At 36.3% G+C, this 18,767-nt stretch overlaps 1 protein-coding gene across 1 annotated transcript in view; it reads right to left on the minus strand.

The window, feature by feature from the left end:
- The window catches only part of CTNNA3 (catenin alpha 3), a 1,723,003-nt gene that overhangs the window by 1,252,147 nt on the left and 452,089 nt on the right, over window positions 1-18,767 (minus strand). The window contains exon 7 of the mRNA XM_021700133.1: window positions 11,845-12,048. Coding sequence (XP_021555808.1) covers window positions 11,845-12,048 — 204 coding nt within the window. The remainder of the gene's footprint in view (window positions 1-11,844; window positions 12,049-18,767) is intronic.

The raw sequence follows: 18,767 nt of genomic DNA on the forward strand, positions 1-18,767 counted from the left end.
GGTCCTGGGATCGAGCCCTGCATCAGGCTCCCCCTCGGCAGGGAGGCTGCTTCTCCCTCTCCCTCTGCAGCCCCCCCTGCTTGTGCTCTCTTGCTCTCTCTCTCTCTGTCACATAAATAAATAAATCTTAAAAAAAAGAAAAAAGAAAAAAACAAGTCATTAAGACAAGCCCAGATTCAAGAAAGGTATTAAACTCAACCTAATGATGGAGGAAAGGCAGTCATACCAAAAAAGAATATGTAAAATGGAGATATTATTGTGACCATTTTGGAAAATGTAATTTACCACATATGGAAAGTTTTGGGTTTTTTCCAATATACTAGTATAAAATCAGTAGCCTATTTTTACTGGGTAACACCAGAAATGACAGTATGATGTTATAGCTCTTGGTCTCCCTAAGTATTCTGTCTCTTTTTTCTTTTGTTACCTTTTCTAACAGCATCATTATTAAAGTGGTAGAAACATGGAGATGATCAGGCATCAAAAACTCTATGGTGGAGAAGGCATTTCTGCATAGAGCTGTGGTGTCCAATATGGTAGCTACTAACCACATGTGCTACTGAACACTTGAAATGTGGCTAGTCCAGATGTACTATAGATGCAAAATGCACGCCAGATATCAAGAACATAGTACTAAAAAGACTGTGAACTACCTCACTAATAATGTTTATGAATACATTTTGAAATATTTTGCATATATTTAATTAAATAACATTTATTATTTTTACCTGTTCATTTTATTGCATGTGGCTATTAGAAAATTTTAAATTACATGTGGCTCACATATTATTCTAGTTTGCACTGGCTCCAAAAAAAAAACACTAAATTATATTTTCCATTGTGTAGCACCACAACAGTTCATGGTGTTTATACCATTAAATGGTTTTCGGGCATTTTAATTACTTCATGCTAAATCTTATGTGAGATACATAAGTACATTCAAAATCAATATTTGGTATTTCTATAAAACTGATTGCTTTTCCTGAGATTTAAACACACATTTCAGAATTAATATATCTACATTTTTACTACATAAATGCAGCAATTCATTTCACATAAGATTTCAAATTTGCTCACACAGTTTCTGTACAAAAGTAAACTACATGACCCCTGATTAAGATCATGTATTAATTTTCTATTGTGGTTGTAACAAATTAACACAAACTTCATGGCTTAAATAATACCAATTTATTGCCTTACAGTTCTATAGGTCAGAAATAGGACATTGGGCTAAAACCAGTGTCAGCTGGGCTGTTTCTTTTTTTTTTTTTACAATTTTATTTATTTATTCATCAGAGAGAGAGAGAGAGCACAAGTAGGGGGAGTGGCTGGCAGAGGGAGAAGCAGGCTCCCCTCTGAGCAAGGAGCCCGATGCAGGGCTCGATGCGGGGCTCGATCCCAGCACCCTGGGATCATGACTTGAGCCAAAGGCAGACGCTTAACGGACTGAGCCACCCAGGCACCCCTGGGCTGTTTCTTTTGGGAGGCTCAGGGAGAGAATCTGTTCACTTGCCCATTTGGGTTGCTGAAAGATTCAGTTCCTTGTGCTTATAGGACTGAGATCCCTGTTTTCTTTCTGGATGTCCCATCTAAGGACTATTCCTAGCTACAGAGGCCACCCACAACTTATTGGATTGATGAAGTATTGTCAATCAACAACCTTGGTTGAGTTTCGTCGGATACAAAGTGTGATAGTTATCTCTAAGGAAAACACTTAGTCAAACCTAGTTTCAATTTATCTTTCAGAAGAAAACAAGTGAGTAAATTCATGTCGAGAATTCGATAAGCTATTTTGTTGTGGTTACAAGACTCAAACACATATGAAAATTTATGATGCAAAAAATGAACCAAAATATGATGGGACAATCTGTAATTTGTAGATCGCTAATAGTCTTCTCCAATTAATTATTAAGTATAGCAAATAGCCCAGCAAATAAATCAACTACATAAGTTGCTTATCCATGTCTGACCCTGCTAAACCTACTTCAGCACAGAAATAAAGCTACAGGTTGGCCTTTGATCCTAAACTTATATCACAAAGGTAAGATAACTTTTTTTTTCAGAGCCTAACTACAAATTCATTCAAAAATATGTTTCAATGATAAAAGATTCTGCTAATAATTCCAGTGTGGAAGGGGAGAGATTCCCCCAAGCCAACAAGCAGTTCTCAGAATATCAGCTGGGTGGTCCAGAGTTCAACTCAATTCTGATACCATCTATCTAGAAATAGCATCAGATTCCATAGGTTCAGAGTTTAGTACTACAGGGCACCAGGGTGGCACAGTCGGTTGAACATCTGACTCTTGGTTTTGGGTCATGAGATGGAGCCCCACTTTGGGCTCTGAGCTCAGCACAGAGTCTGCTTGAGATTCTCTCTCCCTCTGCCTCTCCTTCTGCCCCTCCTGTTCATGCTCTCTCTAAAATAAATAAATAAATCTTTTTAAAAAAGAGTCCAGTACTACAAATTTGTCACCACCACCACCCCCCCGCCAACATTCAGATGCCAACTCCAAGTCTGGGTTGCTACCTGTACTTCTGATCAACTGGCTATAAACCAGAGGTTACTATGACCCCCTTCTCAGGTTCAATAAATTTGTTAGAGCAACTCACAGAACTCAGAGAAGCATTTTACTTACTAGATTACCAGTGTATATATAGCTCAAAAACAGCCAAATGGAAGAGATGCACAGGACAAGATATGTGGGAAAGGGGCACAAGATATGTCCTTCGAGCGTGCCACTATTCCTCATTGTGTTCACCAATCTGAAAGGTCTGAACCCTATCCTTTGGTTTTATGGAGGCTTCATTAAATAGGCATGATTGATTAAATCGTTGTCCCCTGGTGATTAAATTCAACCTCCAGCCCTTCCCCTCTCCCCAGGAGGTCAGGGAGTGATACTGAGAGTTGTAATCCTCTGATCACAGGGTTGGCTTCCTGGCAACCAACCCTCATCCTTAGATCCAAAGCCATCTCATTAATATAACAGAAGATCTTTATCACTCTCATCACTTATAAAATTCTGAGGATTTTAGGAGCTCTATGCCAGAAAAGGGGCAAATACCAAATATATACTTCTTATTATGAAACACAATATCACAAATGGAAACTGATTTATAAAGATAAAATAGCTAAGGTGATATTATGAGTGACTCATAATTGGTTAGCATTGAAGAAAGGCTTTAATTTAAATTTGGCTTGTTTTGATAGGAGCATTTAGTCTTGCATTCAAAGTAATTATTAACAGATATGTATTTATTGCCATTTTATTAATTGTTTCATTGTTTCTGGAGATTTTCTCTGATCCTTCTTGTCTTTTTTGTTTTCATTTTTTGCTAATTTTCTTTAGTGATATATTTGGATTTCTTTTTCTTTATTCTTTGCATGTTTATTAGTGGGGTCTTTTTGGCAGTAAGTGAGAGAGAGAGAGAGCACGAGCAGGGGGAGGGGCAGAGGGGAAGCAGACTCCCTGCTGAGCAAGGAGCCCCACACAGGCCTCGATCCCAGGACCCCGAGACCATGACCCGAGCTGAAGGCAGCCATTTAACTGACTGAGCCATCCAGGTGCCCCAGTGGTTTTTGATATATGATTACCACTAGGCTTGTATATACTTCTTCTGTAAATAGCAGTCTATATTAAGTTGATGGTCATTCAAGTTTGAACAAATTCTTTTCTCCTCTCCTCCCCATGTTTTAGGTATATGTTATCATATGTTATATCCTTTTCTGTGTGAGTTCCTTGACTGATTTTTACAGAAAATTTTTACTGCTTTTGTGTTTCCTGCCTTTATACTGTTATTTTTGGTCTCTCCTTTCCACTCAAAGGGTCCCATTTAATATTTCTTGCAGGGCTAATTTAGTAGTCATGAACGCTTTAGTTTTTGTTTAGGAAACTCTTTATCTCTCCTTCTATTCTGAATGATAGCTTTGCTGGATAGAGTATTCTTGGCTGCAGATTTTTCCCATTCAGCACTTTCAATATATATGCCATTCTCTTCCGGCTTGCCAAGTTCTGTTGAAAAATCTCCAGCTACTCTTATGGGCTTTCCCTTGTAAGTCAATGACTTCTTTTGTTTTTCTGCTTTAAGATTTTTTCTTTATCAGTATATTTGCAAATTTAATTACAGTATATCTTGGTGTTGGCCTGATTTTTTTTTAAATGTTGGGAGTCCTCTGGGCCTCCTGGATCTGGATGTCTGTTTCCTTCCCCAGATTAGGAAAGTTTTCAGCTATTATCTCATCAAATGTATTTTTTGCCCCCTTTCTTGTTCTTCTGGGACCCCTATAATGAGAATGTTATTCTGTTTGATGGAGTCATTGAGTTCCCTAAGTCTATTCTTGTGTTACACAATTCTTCTTTCTCTCTTTTGTTCAGCTTCATTGCTTTTCATTACTTTGTCTTCAGGGTCATTAATTCATTTCTCTTCTTCTTCCAGCCTGCTGTTCATTGTATCAGGTGTGTTTCTAATCTTGTTTATTGCAGTTTTCATCTCTGATTGATTCTTTTATAACTCTTTTATATCTGTGTTCAGGATCTTGCTGATTGATGTCTTCTATTCTTTTCTCAAGCCCAGTGAGTATCCCTATGATTGTTGCTTTAAGTTCTCCATCAGGCATGTTATTTATATCTGTTTCACTTAGATCTCTAGCCATGGCCTTATCTTGTTCTTTCATTTGGGATAAATTCCTCCATCTTCACATTTTGTCTAAGTCTCTGCCTTCTTCTTTGTGTTAGAAAAGCCAGTTATGTGAAAGGATGGATGGATGGAAGGGAGGAAGGAAGAAAGGAAGGAAGGAAGGAAGGAAGGAAAGAGGGAAGGAAGGAAGGAAGAAGGAATGAAGGAAACGAGGGAGAGAGAAAAGAAAAGAAAGCAAAGAAAAAAACAAAGAAAAGAAAAGAAAAAAGAAAAGAAGATTTGGAAGCCACCTTTAGATTTCTAGAATTTTAATTCTAACTTGTCTCCAGTATTAAAAAACTCATTGCATATAGATCATCCTAACTGCTTTATCTTATCATTATGACAAATAAGGCTGAAATTATTTCTAAAATGGATTTCAGAAAAGAGGTAGAGGACTTTTAATGAAGAAAAACCCCTTAACATCTCTTTGTTGGCCTTAGTGAATCTTTAGAATTCCCCAGGAGAGGGAATACATTAAACCCAGGACTTACAAATGAAATAGGGCTCTGAATAACAAAAGCCAGTCCATTTGATTATTTACTCACTCAACAAGTATATAATGAGAACCAATAATGCACTTTCACATAAGACACCAAAAGAAGAAAATATTGGGCAAGTAGAGGTCTGGAAATGCAAATTGCTCCCTGCATACAGCCAGACCTGACTCATTTACTTTAGCTATCATTCACTAAACTCTCTAATAACCCCTAGAGTAAAGTACCAATCTCAGTGTTAAGTTTACCAAGGATTCTACATCACGTGAAGATCTTGTCCAGCAACACATCCAAACTTAACAATATCAACATGATTTCAACCCACTCCTGAAGAAATATCCATGTCTACTGATTCTTAGAACTAAAGTATGATGGCTACCCACCTCCAACTTTGTTTTCACCAATTACAGAAAGACTATCGTTTAAAAAAAAAAAACTGATTTCCCTCTAAAACCCTTCCTTCTTTAGAGAGCCTCCTTGCTCTGCCCCAACCACATGAAGAATTCCTTATTTACCCTGTACATCAGAGAAGATGGACTAGGTCTAACCAATCCTGGAGGTATAAGAAAAATAGCAGAAATACCTTAGAAAAATATACTTCTAAGTTTTAAAAAACAAAAGTTAAACTTTATCTGATTCTGAATATTCTCTGGAGTATATTTTTTAATTAGTAAAAATCTTGTTTTGGAATATATCTGGATGGGCATCCAAATGAAGAGACTGTGATGAGAAAATTATGTTTCTGAATATTCACACTGATTTTTAGAAAAGACCTATACTTCACAAAATAAGACCCTTTATAACAGGCAGTCTATCATATAAATTGAGAGATGCTTGGAACTCATTTCATTTAATGTCAGAGAAGCTGTCTCTCCATTATATGGCATATACAATATGCAATAATTTCATTTTATTTTTTCATTCAAAAATACAATCTAGCTTTTTCTAATGCCAAGTATTGTGCCTGGGGCTTGAGATAAAATAGTAAATAAAATAGACAAACAATAGATCTGCCTGCATAAAGCCTAAAGTAAGTAAGGGATACTAACTACTATAATAGATTCAAAATGCAAGGAGTATTGACGATTCCACAGAAGAGACTAAGAAAGACTGGTATTCATGTATGTCATAGGGCTCCCAGAGATGCTCACACCCTAATTCCCAGGACCTTACATGACAAAAGGAACTTTGCAGATGTAAATAAGGCTAAGAGCCATGAGATGGCATGACTATCCTGGATAATCTTGGTGGGCCCTATCTAATCACATGAGTCCTAAAAAGTAGAAAACATTTCCTGGCTGGGGTCAGAGAAAGAGATACAGGGACAGAAAGAGTCAGAGAAGTGTGACATTGCTGGCTGTGAAGATGGAGAAAGAACCAAGGAATATGGATGGCCTCTAGAAGGTGGAAAAGGCAAAGAAATTGATTTCTCCCTACAGACTCCAGAAAAGAATGCAGCATTGCTAACACTTCCTTTTTTATCCCAGTGAGACTTGTGTCAGACTTTTGACCTACAGATGTAAAATAATTATTACTGTCTATATATGGAAAATATTGGGACAAATATATATAATCATTAAAGTGGTAAGTGGTTGTCTGTTTTATCATAAGTTATGGATCCATCTGGTTTCATTTCCTACTAATTTCTTACTAATGTCACAAGACATTGAACTTACTAAACAGAATTTCAGTCAAAAAAATGATCAAGACTTACTGATCTGTTTAAGAAAGTAAAGTCATCTAGGGCGCCTGGGTGGCTTAGTTGGTTAAGCGACTGCCTTCGGCTCAGGTCATGATCCTGGAGTCCCAGGATTGAGTCCTACATCGGGCTCCCTGCTCAGCGGGGAGTCTGCTTCTCCCTCTGACCCTCTTGTGCTCTCTGTCTCTCATTCTCTCTTTCTCAAATAAATAAATAAAATCTTTAAAAAAAGAAAAAGAAGAAAGTAAAGTCATCTAGACTCAAAGTGGTCATGTGGACTGAGCCTGAGAAAACATAAACTACATTCATTTCCCACTGCTGAACTTCTCTGTACTCAACAGGCTTACAAAATTTGAAGCCTTGAAGTCACATTCACATAAAACATCCACAGATTATAATGAGTGTTAATCTTGCTTTAAGTTTTCACAGTTATCTTTATTATGTCTCGATAATCATCAAGCATTTACTCTATCAACAGCCCAATTACAAAAGCTCCTAACTAATCTGAAAAGCAAACCAGGCCCACCAAATGAGACAAAGCATTCCTTAAACTGGAAGTTGAAGTCTGAAGTACAACAGCTATCCTAAAATCTTTTTTTTTTTTAAAGATTTTATTTATTTATTTGAGAGAGAGACTGAGAGAGAGAGAGCATGAGAGGGAAGAGGGCAGAGGCAGAAGCAGACTCCCTGTCGAGCAGGGAGCCCGATGTGGGACTCGATCCCGGGACTCGATCCCGGGACTCCAGGATCATGACCTGAGCCGAAGGTAGTCGCTTAACCAACTGAGCCACCCAGGCGCCCCTATCCTAAAATCTTTGAGCAAATTCTGAGAAAGGTTGAGTTCAGCTAATACCAGGAAAGTACATTCCCTTTCATTAAAGCTGATGAAAGGTATAAAGAAGCATCATTTGTGATATAAACCAGGAATAAAAATAAACCTGGGAATGTGTTCTGAAAATATTCCCCACAGTTTTTCCAGATTGGTTGCTGCTGTTTAATTCCAATATTCACTGTCTAGGTCAAGATACTAGTATTAGACCTAAAATATAGCACTTTTATATGAAAAAGAGTTATTACATTGTTTTTGAAGTGCTTTCTCATAATATTACAAATTCATATTTTTTTATTATTAATGGGTTGTACTTACAATAGAATGTTAACATAATGTGCATTTAAATGTATTTCTGATCATGTGGACCACCACTGCATAAATTTAGCTCCTCCTGCTCTGACCTCTACACCAACATTAGGGCAGATCACCAGACATTACCCACACACAATAATTATTTCCTTCCCTTAAAAAAAAAGAAAAATGCCTTCCTCAACAAGTATTTAATATTATATCCTAAGAGAAAGGAATATATAAATATACTAAGATCACCCAAAGAACAGCTTTCTCACCTTTGTTCTTCTTCCTTTTCTATGTTTCTGTTCTTATCATTAATCCTCCCTATATTTTTTCCATGGCAATCATTTAATATAAAAAATAAATACAAATTAATTGCTTTGGGCACATTGTCATTTTAATTTAAAAAATGAGAAGAAGCAAGCACTAAATTCAATTTACCTGTATCCAAATAATAACTACTGAGCCCCTGCTACCTGAAAGTCTCTGTTTTAAGGGCAAGGGAGATAATCCTCATTCTCTTAGAGCTTCTGTCCAGCAGAGATGGCAGAGGAGTAAACACAGGAATTCCAACAGGGATAAGAGCTAAAAATGGGGAAGCGCCATGACCAAGAGGTATTTCAGGGGTATTTACTCTCCTTTGCCAGAAGAGGAGAAGAGGAAACATGGGGGAAGGAGGAAGGAAGAAGAAAACAGCCTCTATCAAGTATGAAGAGTAGTGCAATCTAATCAACTAAATAACTGAAAAACATTTAAATTCCTAATTGAGTCTACCCTTAAAAAAAATATATGAGTTAAGATAATTATCTGGACATGATTTTAAAAAGCTACTTACCTCTGATCTTAATTATTTGCATATTATAAATGAAAAAATTTCTTTCCACTTCATTCTTCTAACACAGAACTTACCTTGTTTTAAAGCCAACATATCTAACAGAAGTATATTAGTAATATAAGTTTTGTGTACTTGACAAATGGACCTTGAAACTGAGTATCAAAGGAAATCCTTGTTAAGAAAAAGAGCAGTAAAACTTAGAAAAATCATATGTATTTTCGGTGCCTTGCATAGCATATTTTATACTTGCAGTGGATATTTAAGCACCTCTATTCTCTGTATGACAAAATTACTTTTCAGTAATAATCATTATTTTCCAATTTGTTAACTTTAAAGCAATAGACAAATCTTAAAGAGAAAACAAATTTCAAAGTTAGTACTCAAATTCAATAAAATATTTCACGAGTGAAAAAAAAGATTTCACATATGAACTTCACATGCATAAAATCTGCATTTACTTAACATAAATATTACCCATGGAAATTCATACTGTTTCATTGTCATAATTTTTAAATTTAAATTCCATGTGACTACATAAAATAACAGAATTGAAGTGACTCTATTTCTAGTTTTTTGTCTTTGTGTCATCATTATTTTGAATCTGCTATTTAAATGCATAAGGAATATAATGGCTATTAAAGTATAATCATAAAATGTGCAATTTGAATCATATGTACATATTATTAAACATCAATTATAACCACAGTAATTGTTTAGAACTTAGAAAAAACAAAAGAATTTTGAGAAAAACATTTTATCACTTAACATTTAGAACTGCTAAACATGGTGACAGTAAAAAGCAGGCCAACTTTCAGTTGGTTTTATTATTGTTTATAAATATCTAGATATAATGCACCTGCTTAATGATTGCACCCAGGGCAGAATGCTCCCATCACTTCACCTTTGGTATGAATAGTTTTTAACCCAAAGTTGAAGAGAGCCATAAAATCACTTATGTGATATGTATTTATGATGCACAGGACAAGCTTCAGGGGCATGTGATGGCACATAGGGTCCCATCCTCAGAAAGAAACCCCATGGTTTGCCTTTAATATTCTGCTATCACAGTCTTGAAATTTTTAACAATTTTATCTCTGAATTTGAGTATATTAGTGAAGTCTGATGGAGTAGAAGCATATGTCCTAGACTCACATTTAGTTCTGCCTTCCGGGTACAGGTCCTTAGCCACCTGCTCCCCCACCCGACAACTGCTGCCCCCTCCACTTCCGGTGACGGTCTTGGCACAAGGCAAAATGGATCACAGTCATGGGGAAGGGCCACAGATACCTGTGAGGGTCTGCATGTTCCCACAAGTATCCCTATGTACTAGGGAATAAAACGTTAAACAGCAAATAAAAATCACCTTTCTCAGGTCAATCAAGACTGTGAAAAAGGAAAAAGAGTTATTTCCTCTGCTTTTGAACAAGAATACTTGCATTTTCATTTTGCATCAAGCTCCACAATTACATGGCCATCCCTGACTATGTATGTGGGTAACTGTGCATGTGTATCTGTTTGCTTTTCCATCTAAAGGAATAAAACAACTTTATTTATATCTGATAAAGTGAACTTATCTATAATTTTATAATTTATACATAAAATAAACTTATATGTAATTGTATTTTTATCTATAAATATGAGAATAATAATTTTAATAGTTTACAGATCATGGGAGAAGGAAATCCAATACAATATTGTCTTTTGAGTTCCTTATAACTGATGAATTCCCTTAAAAAATCTTTAACTAAGAATATATTATATGCTCTCTGGGTTCATGCTTGCCTTATATAATTTTCTATTTCTTATGCTTTGTCATAATTTTCCATAAAAAATACTGGAAATTAAAAAAAGAATATATCATATGCTAAAAATGGAACTATTCTAGCTTCAGAAGCAGGACATGATGTTATAACATGTTCTTCTTATTAACAAAATCTGCTTTACAACTTTGATTTCTTGACAGGCAAGAGATTTTTGGTCAGGAGCCAAAGTCATCAAATATTAAGAGTATGGAGATACATCATATGTGCAGAAGGAGCCTTAAAACTCATTAACTAATTTCAGCACATTTCAATTATTCACATAAATTACTTATACTGAACAATCTTAAATCTTTAACCTCACACCCAAAAAGTCATATGCTTTGTAACTAATAAATTTCAAAATGTATCTTCATAATTCTTTAATTATTCCATTTGTAAGGCAGATGAGCAAAATATTTTATAAATATATTATTATTATATATTAAATATATATATAAATCCTTTATTTTGTTTAGCTCTATTATTTAAGAGGCTTTATGATCAATAAATGCTTGACAATGTCTTCAAGGCAATGTCTTCTTTCTTCATTTTAAAAACAGCAATAAGATTTGAATGTAAGAACTGGCATAGATACTCCATAGATGGATATAAACATGTACATGTGAAATGAATATATCATATATGAAGACATATGAAATGAAACCAAAAGCACCTTGAAACAAATATTTTTGCATGTGTCTAAATTTAGACAGCATTTCTAATATTCCTAAGAGATAGTTAAAACTGCAAAAAAAAATTATGACATTATGTCACGTGTGAACAGGTTAGGAGCTAATGTTACAAACTACATGAGTTCCTTACACCTTCAAAAATAACCCCTGATCCCTTCAACACTGACTTTATCTAATACTGTCTAAATTTTTTTATTCACCAACGTAATCCCGAACAGTCTGCCCTTTTCTTCATCTTCCTTTTATCCTTTAAATTGATGTCCAACTCCAGTTTCTTTTCTCCAATCTTGACTCCCTTCTTCAACTAATATTTAGATACTGCCTCAAAAAAAACAATTATATATTGTTGGATCCCATCCCTAGAAATTCCTATATCAATGCTGTATTCTGTGAGTAGAACCTACTCAGAAAGCCAAATATGTAAAATCATGTACTCATTTGTAATTTATCACATTTGTACACAGAAAGAACATCAGCATATACCCAGTGCATGAGGTTGGCGGAAAACAAGTTACCTACATTGTTCATGTACTCTGAAAGCAGGTCCTGGAGAGCCTGGCGAATGGCATTGCATTCTGCAATAATCCGTTCCCGATGGAAATCTCTAGTGCATGAAGAGTCAGCCAATAGTGCAGCCCCACTGATAATGGCTTCAAGACGTTTCTCTAGTGATGGTCTAATTTCTTCCTCAGTCACTGTGAGTGGATCCAAGACAATTAAATTCTAAAGGAAGAACACATTTCAATAATTACAACTCCATTGCATTCTGCTTTTAAGAAAAATAAATATTATTTCGTTTTCACATTTAGAAATCAGATGTGATAATAAAGAGAATTTCATTTCCATGCATTACTCTATGTAATAATTATTATTCAAATAAGAGATAAAAATTGTGCAATTATGAGCATCAAGTCTAGTGTCAAACAAACCAGTATCCAAATCTTGCCTTTCCTATTCACAGATAGTGTGAGCTCAATCAAGTGTCTTATACACTCTGAACCTCACCTTCCTGATCTGTAAAATTGGAATATTAAAATGTTGCTTGTCTCATAAAACTATGTAAGAATTATGTGAATGCTTAATACAGTGCATGGCACATATCAACTATTATTTACAATAGTCACCTTAATATGGATCTTCATTGTTTACATAATATTTTCACATATATCATCTCATTCTGACAACACTAAAAAAAGTTGGGCAGTAAAGATAATAACTACATATTTCAACTGGTGATGAGTCAAGCTGAGGCTCTCTTGCCCAAGGTCACTGGGCAAATAAACCGTGATTTCAGACGAGTATCCAGATTGTATAATACCTAATTCAGCATTATTTTAATTATGCCTCACTGTAAATCATACACTCTAACCTCCAACACTAACATATCAAAGAGAATTCTGAACTTAATTATTTATTTAAAAAGTGAAAGTCTATCTTCCATTTGATCTATTATAACTTCTAGCTATTTCCCACTATTGGAACCTGACATGGTATTTTTAATGTTTCTATCATATATAAGTCTTCAGGCCATAGAAGTCAAGATAATCTGTAGCCTATGATGAAAAGATGGAGGTTATGTGGCTCTAAGGGTTCTTTTATTAAAATATATCAAGAGAGGAAGCCTTTCCAAGATTTAAGCATAATGTGGTAATTGGAAAAAGAATTAGTATCAAATAAAAGCTCTCTGAAGAAACCTTAGCATAAAATGAAATCACATAATGATTTTCAAAATGTTTGTGCATATGTGAGCAAAACATACAAACACAAACACACAAACACACACAATGATCAGAGTGCCTAACCTTATATATATGTAAACACACATGCACAGAGGTGTACGTATATTGTGTGTATGTGTGTATCTTACATTGATCATTGTCCTATTACATTATGATAAATCTTTGGGGATCAAAAGTAGCATAAAATTTTTAAAACTACAATTCTATGCCAAGCTGGGAAGAGAAAATCATTACAGAAAGAGAAAACATTTCAAAACAACTAGAGAAAAAGAAAAATTAGTACTGTGTAATGTTCATATATAATATAAAATACAACTAGAAATAGATCTTTTATAAAATTGGCTAAATGTCTTAAAATTTTTCAGAAGAATTCTTCCTTTCATGATTCTATTTCCTTCCTATTTTTCTCCTCTGTTAATAAGTCTCTCCATTTTTCTCTTTCAGATGGACAAAAATGATAAAAAAAAAAAGGAAATTAATTTTACAAATATCAAATTTAACATTTTCTTTATCCAGTGCATAATCTTCTTGATTAGACAATAACTCTACCATAGGCTTGGCCATCCATCAAGGATTCATTTACATCTACTCTACCTCCTTATTTCATTTGCCATTTTACCATGGCCAGGGGTGCCTGAGTGCAGCAGAGCTCCCAGGTATTGGAGCAGGGAAGCCGGCTGCAGAGACGGAGCGGAGGTGTGGGCGCTCAGCTCTGGGTTGCCATAAACCGTGATCCGTGGCACAGTCGGGCCACTGCTCTTCAACCAGGGGCCCAACAAGCGGCAGATCCGGGGAGACTCCCCTTCCTCCCCTGGAAGGAGCAGCATGGGAGTGCACTGCAGGGATCTGCTGGGTTTGAAGACTCCATATGGGGTCATGAGCCAGAGATAGAAATGCTCGGTCACAGCCAGGTGAGCACGGAGTGTGGCCGGAGACCGGGAAGACGGGAGTGATTGACTGTTTTTCTCTGGTGGTTCAATGAGGAGTGGGGCCCGGAGTTCTCGGCTCCTTAGGAGCGTAAATTGGGAGGCCGCCATTTTCACTCTGGTCCTCCAAAGCTGTACAGAAAGCTGGCATGGAACAAGAGATACGGAGAGCAAAACCGAGCAGATTACTTAGCCCGGACCCAGCAAGGGCGGGGCAATTCCACCTCCAGCAAAGACATCTGAGAACCACTGCGACAGGCCCCTCCCCCATAAGATCAGCAAGAATAGCCAGCCAAGACCAAGTTTACTGATCAATGAGAAGGGCAGAACTTCAGTGCTAGGGGAATACTGCACATAGAATTCATACCTTTTTTCCCATGATTCTTTAGTCTTTCAACTTAATTTTTTTTTAACTTTCTTTTTCCTTTTTTTTTTTGAATTTTTCTTTTTCCCTTTTTCAACCAACATCTTATCAATTTCTTTTTTAAAAAATCTTTTTTATTTTTCATTTTTAGAGTCATATTCTATCCCTTCATAGTAGTTAACCTTATTTTTGGTATATATATAAATAAGTTGTTCTCTCCTTAAAATTTTGGGATACACTTTCTTCCAAAGACCAAAATATACCCTAAATCTCTAGTGTATGGCTTTATTCTAGTCTCCTGCCTGATCACATTCTCTCCCCCCCTTTTTTTAAATCTTCTCTCTTTTTTCAACCAACTTCTTATCAATTCCTTTTATAAAATCTTTTATAATTTTCATCTTACAATCATATTCCATCCCTTCATCGTACTTACCATTATTTTTGTACATATATAAGTTTTTTTTCTTTCAAATTTTGGGAGTCACTTTCTTCTAACAGACTGAAATAAGCCCAAAATCTACTGTGGCATTGATCTATGCACCAGCCTGATCTTATTTGATCATATTCTGGTTTTTTGTTTGTTTGTTTTTATCTTTTTCTTTTTTCTTTCTTTCCCTTACTTTTCCCCCAGTTTCAGGACTCCTCTGATTTGTTTAGTGTATATTTTTCTGGGGTCGTTGTTACCCTGTTAGCATTTTGTTCTCTCATTCATCTGTTCTCCTCTGGACAAAATGACAAGACAGAAAAAATCACCTCAAAAAAAAGAACAAGACGCAGTACTGACTGCCAGGGACCTAATCAATACGGACACTAGTAAGATGTTGGAACTAGAGTTCAGAATGATGATTTTAAAGATACTAGCTGGGCTTGCAAAAAGCATGGAAGTTATTAGACAAACCCTTTCTGGAGAAGTAAAAGAACTAAAATCTAACCAAGTCAAAATCAAAGCGGCTATTAATGAGGTGCAATCAAAAATGGGGGCGCTAACTGCTAGGATAAATGAGGCAGAAGAAGGAATCAGTGATATAGAAGACCAAATGATGGAAAACAAAGAAGCTGAGAAAAAGAGAGATAAACAACTACTGGATCATGAAGGCAGAATTTGAGAGACAAGTGATACCATAAGACAAAACAATATTAGAATAATTAGGGTCCCAGAAGAAGAAGAAAGAGAGACAGGGGCAGAAGGTATATTGGAGCAAATTATAGCAGAGAACTTCCCTAATTTGGGGAAGGAAACAGGCATCAAAATCCAGGAGGCACAGAGAACCCCTCTCAAAATCAATAAAAATAGGTCAACACCCCAACATCTAATACTAAAACTTATGGGTGTCAGAGACAAAGAGAAAATTTTGAAAGCAGCTCGGGAGAAGAGATATGTAACCTACAATGGTAGAAACATTAGACTGAGAACAGACCTATCCACAGAGACCTGGCAGGCCAGAAAGGACTGGCAGGAACTATTCAGAGCACTAAATGAGAAAAATATGCAGCCAAGAATACTATATCCAGCTAGGCTGTCATTGAAAATAGAAGGCAAGATAAAAAGCTTCCAGGACAAACAAAAACTAAAGGAATTTGTAAACACGAAACCAGCCCTACAAGAAATATTGAAAAGGGTCCTCTAAGCAAAGAGAGAGCCTAAAAGTAACATAGACCAGAAAAGAACAGAGACAATATACAGTAACAGTCACCTTACAGGCAATACAATGGCACTAAATTCCTATCTGTCAATAGTTACCCTGAATGTAAATGGGCTAAATGCCCCAATCAAAAGACACAGGCTATCATTGGATAAAAAAACAAGACCCATCGATATGCTGTCTGCAAGAGACTCATTTTAGACTCAAAGACATCCCCAGATTGAAAGTGAGGGGGTGGAAAACCATTTACCATGCTAATGGACACCAAAAGAAAGCTGGGTGGCAATCCTTCTATCAGACAAATTAGATTTTAAACCAAAGACTGTAATAAGAGATGAGGAAGGGCACTATATCCTACTTAAAGGATCTATCCAACAAGATCTAACAATTGTAAATATCTATGCCTCTAACATGAGAGCAGCCAATTCTATAAGCCAATTAATAACAAAAGCAAAGAAACACATCGACAACAATACAATAATAGTGGGGGACTTTAACACCCCCCTCACTGAAATGGACAGGTCATCTAAGCAAAAGATCAATGAGGAAATAAAGACTTTAAATGACACACTGGACCAAATGGACTTCACAGATCTATTCAGAACATTCCATCCCAAAGCAACAGAATACACATTCTTCTCTAGTGCCCATGGAACATTCTCCAGAATCGATCACATCCTAGGTCATAAATCAGGTCTCAACCGGTACCAAAAGATTGGGATCATTCCCTGCCTATTTTCAGACCACAATGCTTTGAAACTAGAATTCAATCACAAGAGGTAGGTCAGAAAGAACTCAAATACATGGAGGCTAAAGAGCATCCTACTAAAGAATGAATGGGTCAACCAGGAAATTAAAGAAGAATTTTAAAAAATTCATGGAAACAAATGAAAATGAAAACAACTGTTCAAAATCTTTGGGATGCACAAAAGGCGGTCCTATGAGGAAAGTATATAGCAACACAAGCCTTTCTCAAGAAACAAGAAAGGTCTCAAATACACAACCTAACCCTACACCTAAAAGAGCTGGAGAAAGAACAGCAAATAAAGCCTAAACCCAGCAGGAGAAGAGAAATAATAAAGATCAGAGCAGAAATCAATGAAATAGAAACCAAAAGAACAGTAGAACAGATCAACGAAACTAGGAGCTGGTTCTTTGAAAGAATTAATAAGATTGATAAACCCCTGGCCAGACTTATCAAAAAGAAAAGAGAAATGACCCAAATAAATAAAATCATGAATGAAAGAGGAGAGATCACAACCAACACCAAAGAAATACAAACAATTGTAGGAACATATTATGAGCAACTATATGTCAAAAATTAGATAATCTGGAAGAAATAGATGCATTCCTAGAGAGGCAAAGAATCTGTACTAAAAAATTATAAAATGCTCATGAAAGAAATTGAGGAAGACACGAAGAAATGTTAAAATGTTCCATGCTCCTGGATTGGAAGAACAAATATTGTGAAGATGTCAATGCTACCTAGAGCAATCTACACATTCAAAGCAATCCCGATCAAAATACCATCCACTTTTTTCAAAGAAATGGAACAAATAATCCTAAAATTTGTATGGAACCAGAAAAGACCCCGAATAGCCAGAGGAACGTTGAAAAAGAAAAGCAAAGCTGGCGTCATCACAATTCTGGACTTCAAGCTCTATTACAAAGCTGTCATCATCAAGACAGTATGGTACTGGCACAAAAACAGGCACATAGATCAATGGAACAGAATAGAGAGCCCAGAAATGGACCCTCAACTCTATGGTCAACTAATCTTCAACAAAGCAGGAAAAATGTCCAATGGAAAAAAGACAGTCTCTTCAACAAATGGTGTTGGGACAATTGGACAGCCACATGCAGATGAATGAAACTGGACCATTTCCTTACACCACACACAAAAATAGACTCCAAATGGTTGAAAGACCTAAATGTGAGACAGGAGTCCATCAAAATCCTAAAGGAGAGCACAGGCAGCAACCTCTTCGACCTCAGCCACAGCAACTTCTTCCTAGAAACACCACCAAAGGCAAGGGAAGCAAGGGCAAAAATGAACTACTGGGACTTCATCAAGATAAAAAGCTTTTGCAAAGCAAAGGAAACAGTCAAGAAAACCAAAAGACAATGGACAGAATGGGAGAAGATATTTGCAAATGACATATCAGATAAAAGGCTAGTATCCAAAATCTATAAAGAACTTATCAAACTCAACACCCAAAGAACAAAGGATCCAATCAAGAAATGGGCAGAAGACATGAACAGACATTTTTCCAAAGAAGACATCCAAATGGCCAACAGACACATGAAAAAGTGCTCAACATCGCTCGGCATCAGGGAAATCCAAATCAAAACCTCAATGAGATACCACCTCACACCCATCAGAATGGCTAAAATTAACAAGTCAGGAAACGACAGATGTTGGCGGGGATGTGGAGAAAGGGGAACCCTCCTACACTGTTGGTGGGAATGCAAGCTGGTGCAACCACTCTGGAAAACAGGATGGAGGTTCCTCAAAAAGTTGAAAATAGAGCTACCCTAGGACCCAGCAATTGCACTACTGGGTATTTACCCCAAAGATACAAATGTAGGGATCCGAAATGATACATGCACCCCGATGTTTATAGCAGCAATGTCCACAATAGCCAAACTATGGAAAGAGCCAAGATGTCCATCAACAGATGAATGGATAAAGAAGAGGTGGTATATATATACAATGGAATATTATGCAGCCATCAAAAGGAATGAGATCTTGCCATTTGCAATGACGTGG

This window comes from Neomonachus schauinslandi, chromosome 6 (genome assembly GCF_002201575.2).
Source record: "Neomonachus schauinslandi chromosome 6, ASM220157v2, whole genome shotgun sequence".
In the NCBI taxonomy this organism is placed as follows: Eukaryota; Metazoa; Chordata; class Mammalia; order Carnivora; family Phocidae; genus Neomonachus; species Neomonachus schauinslandi.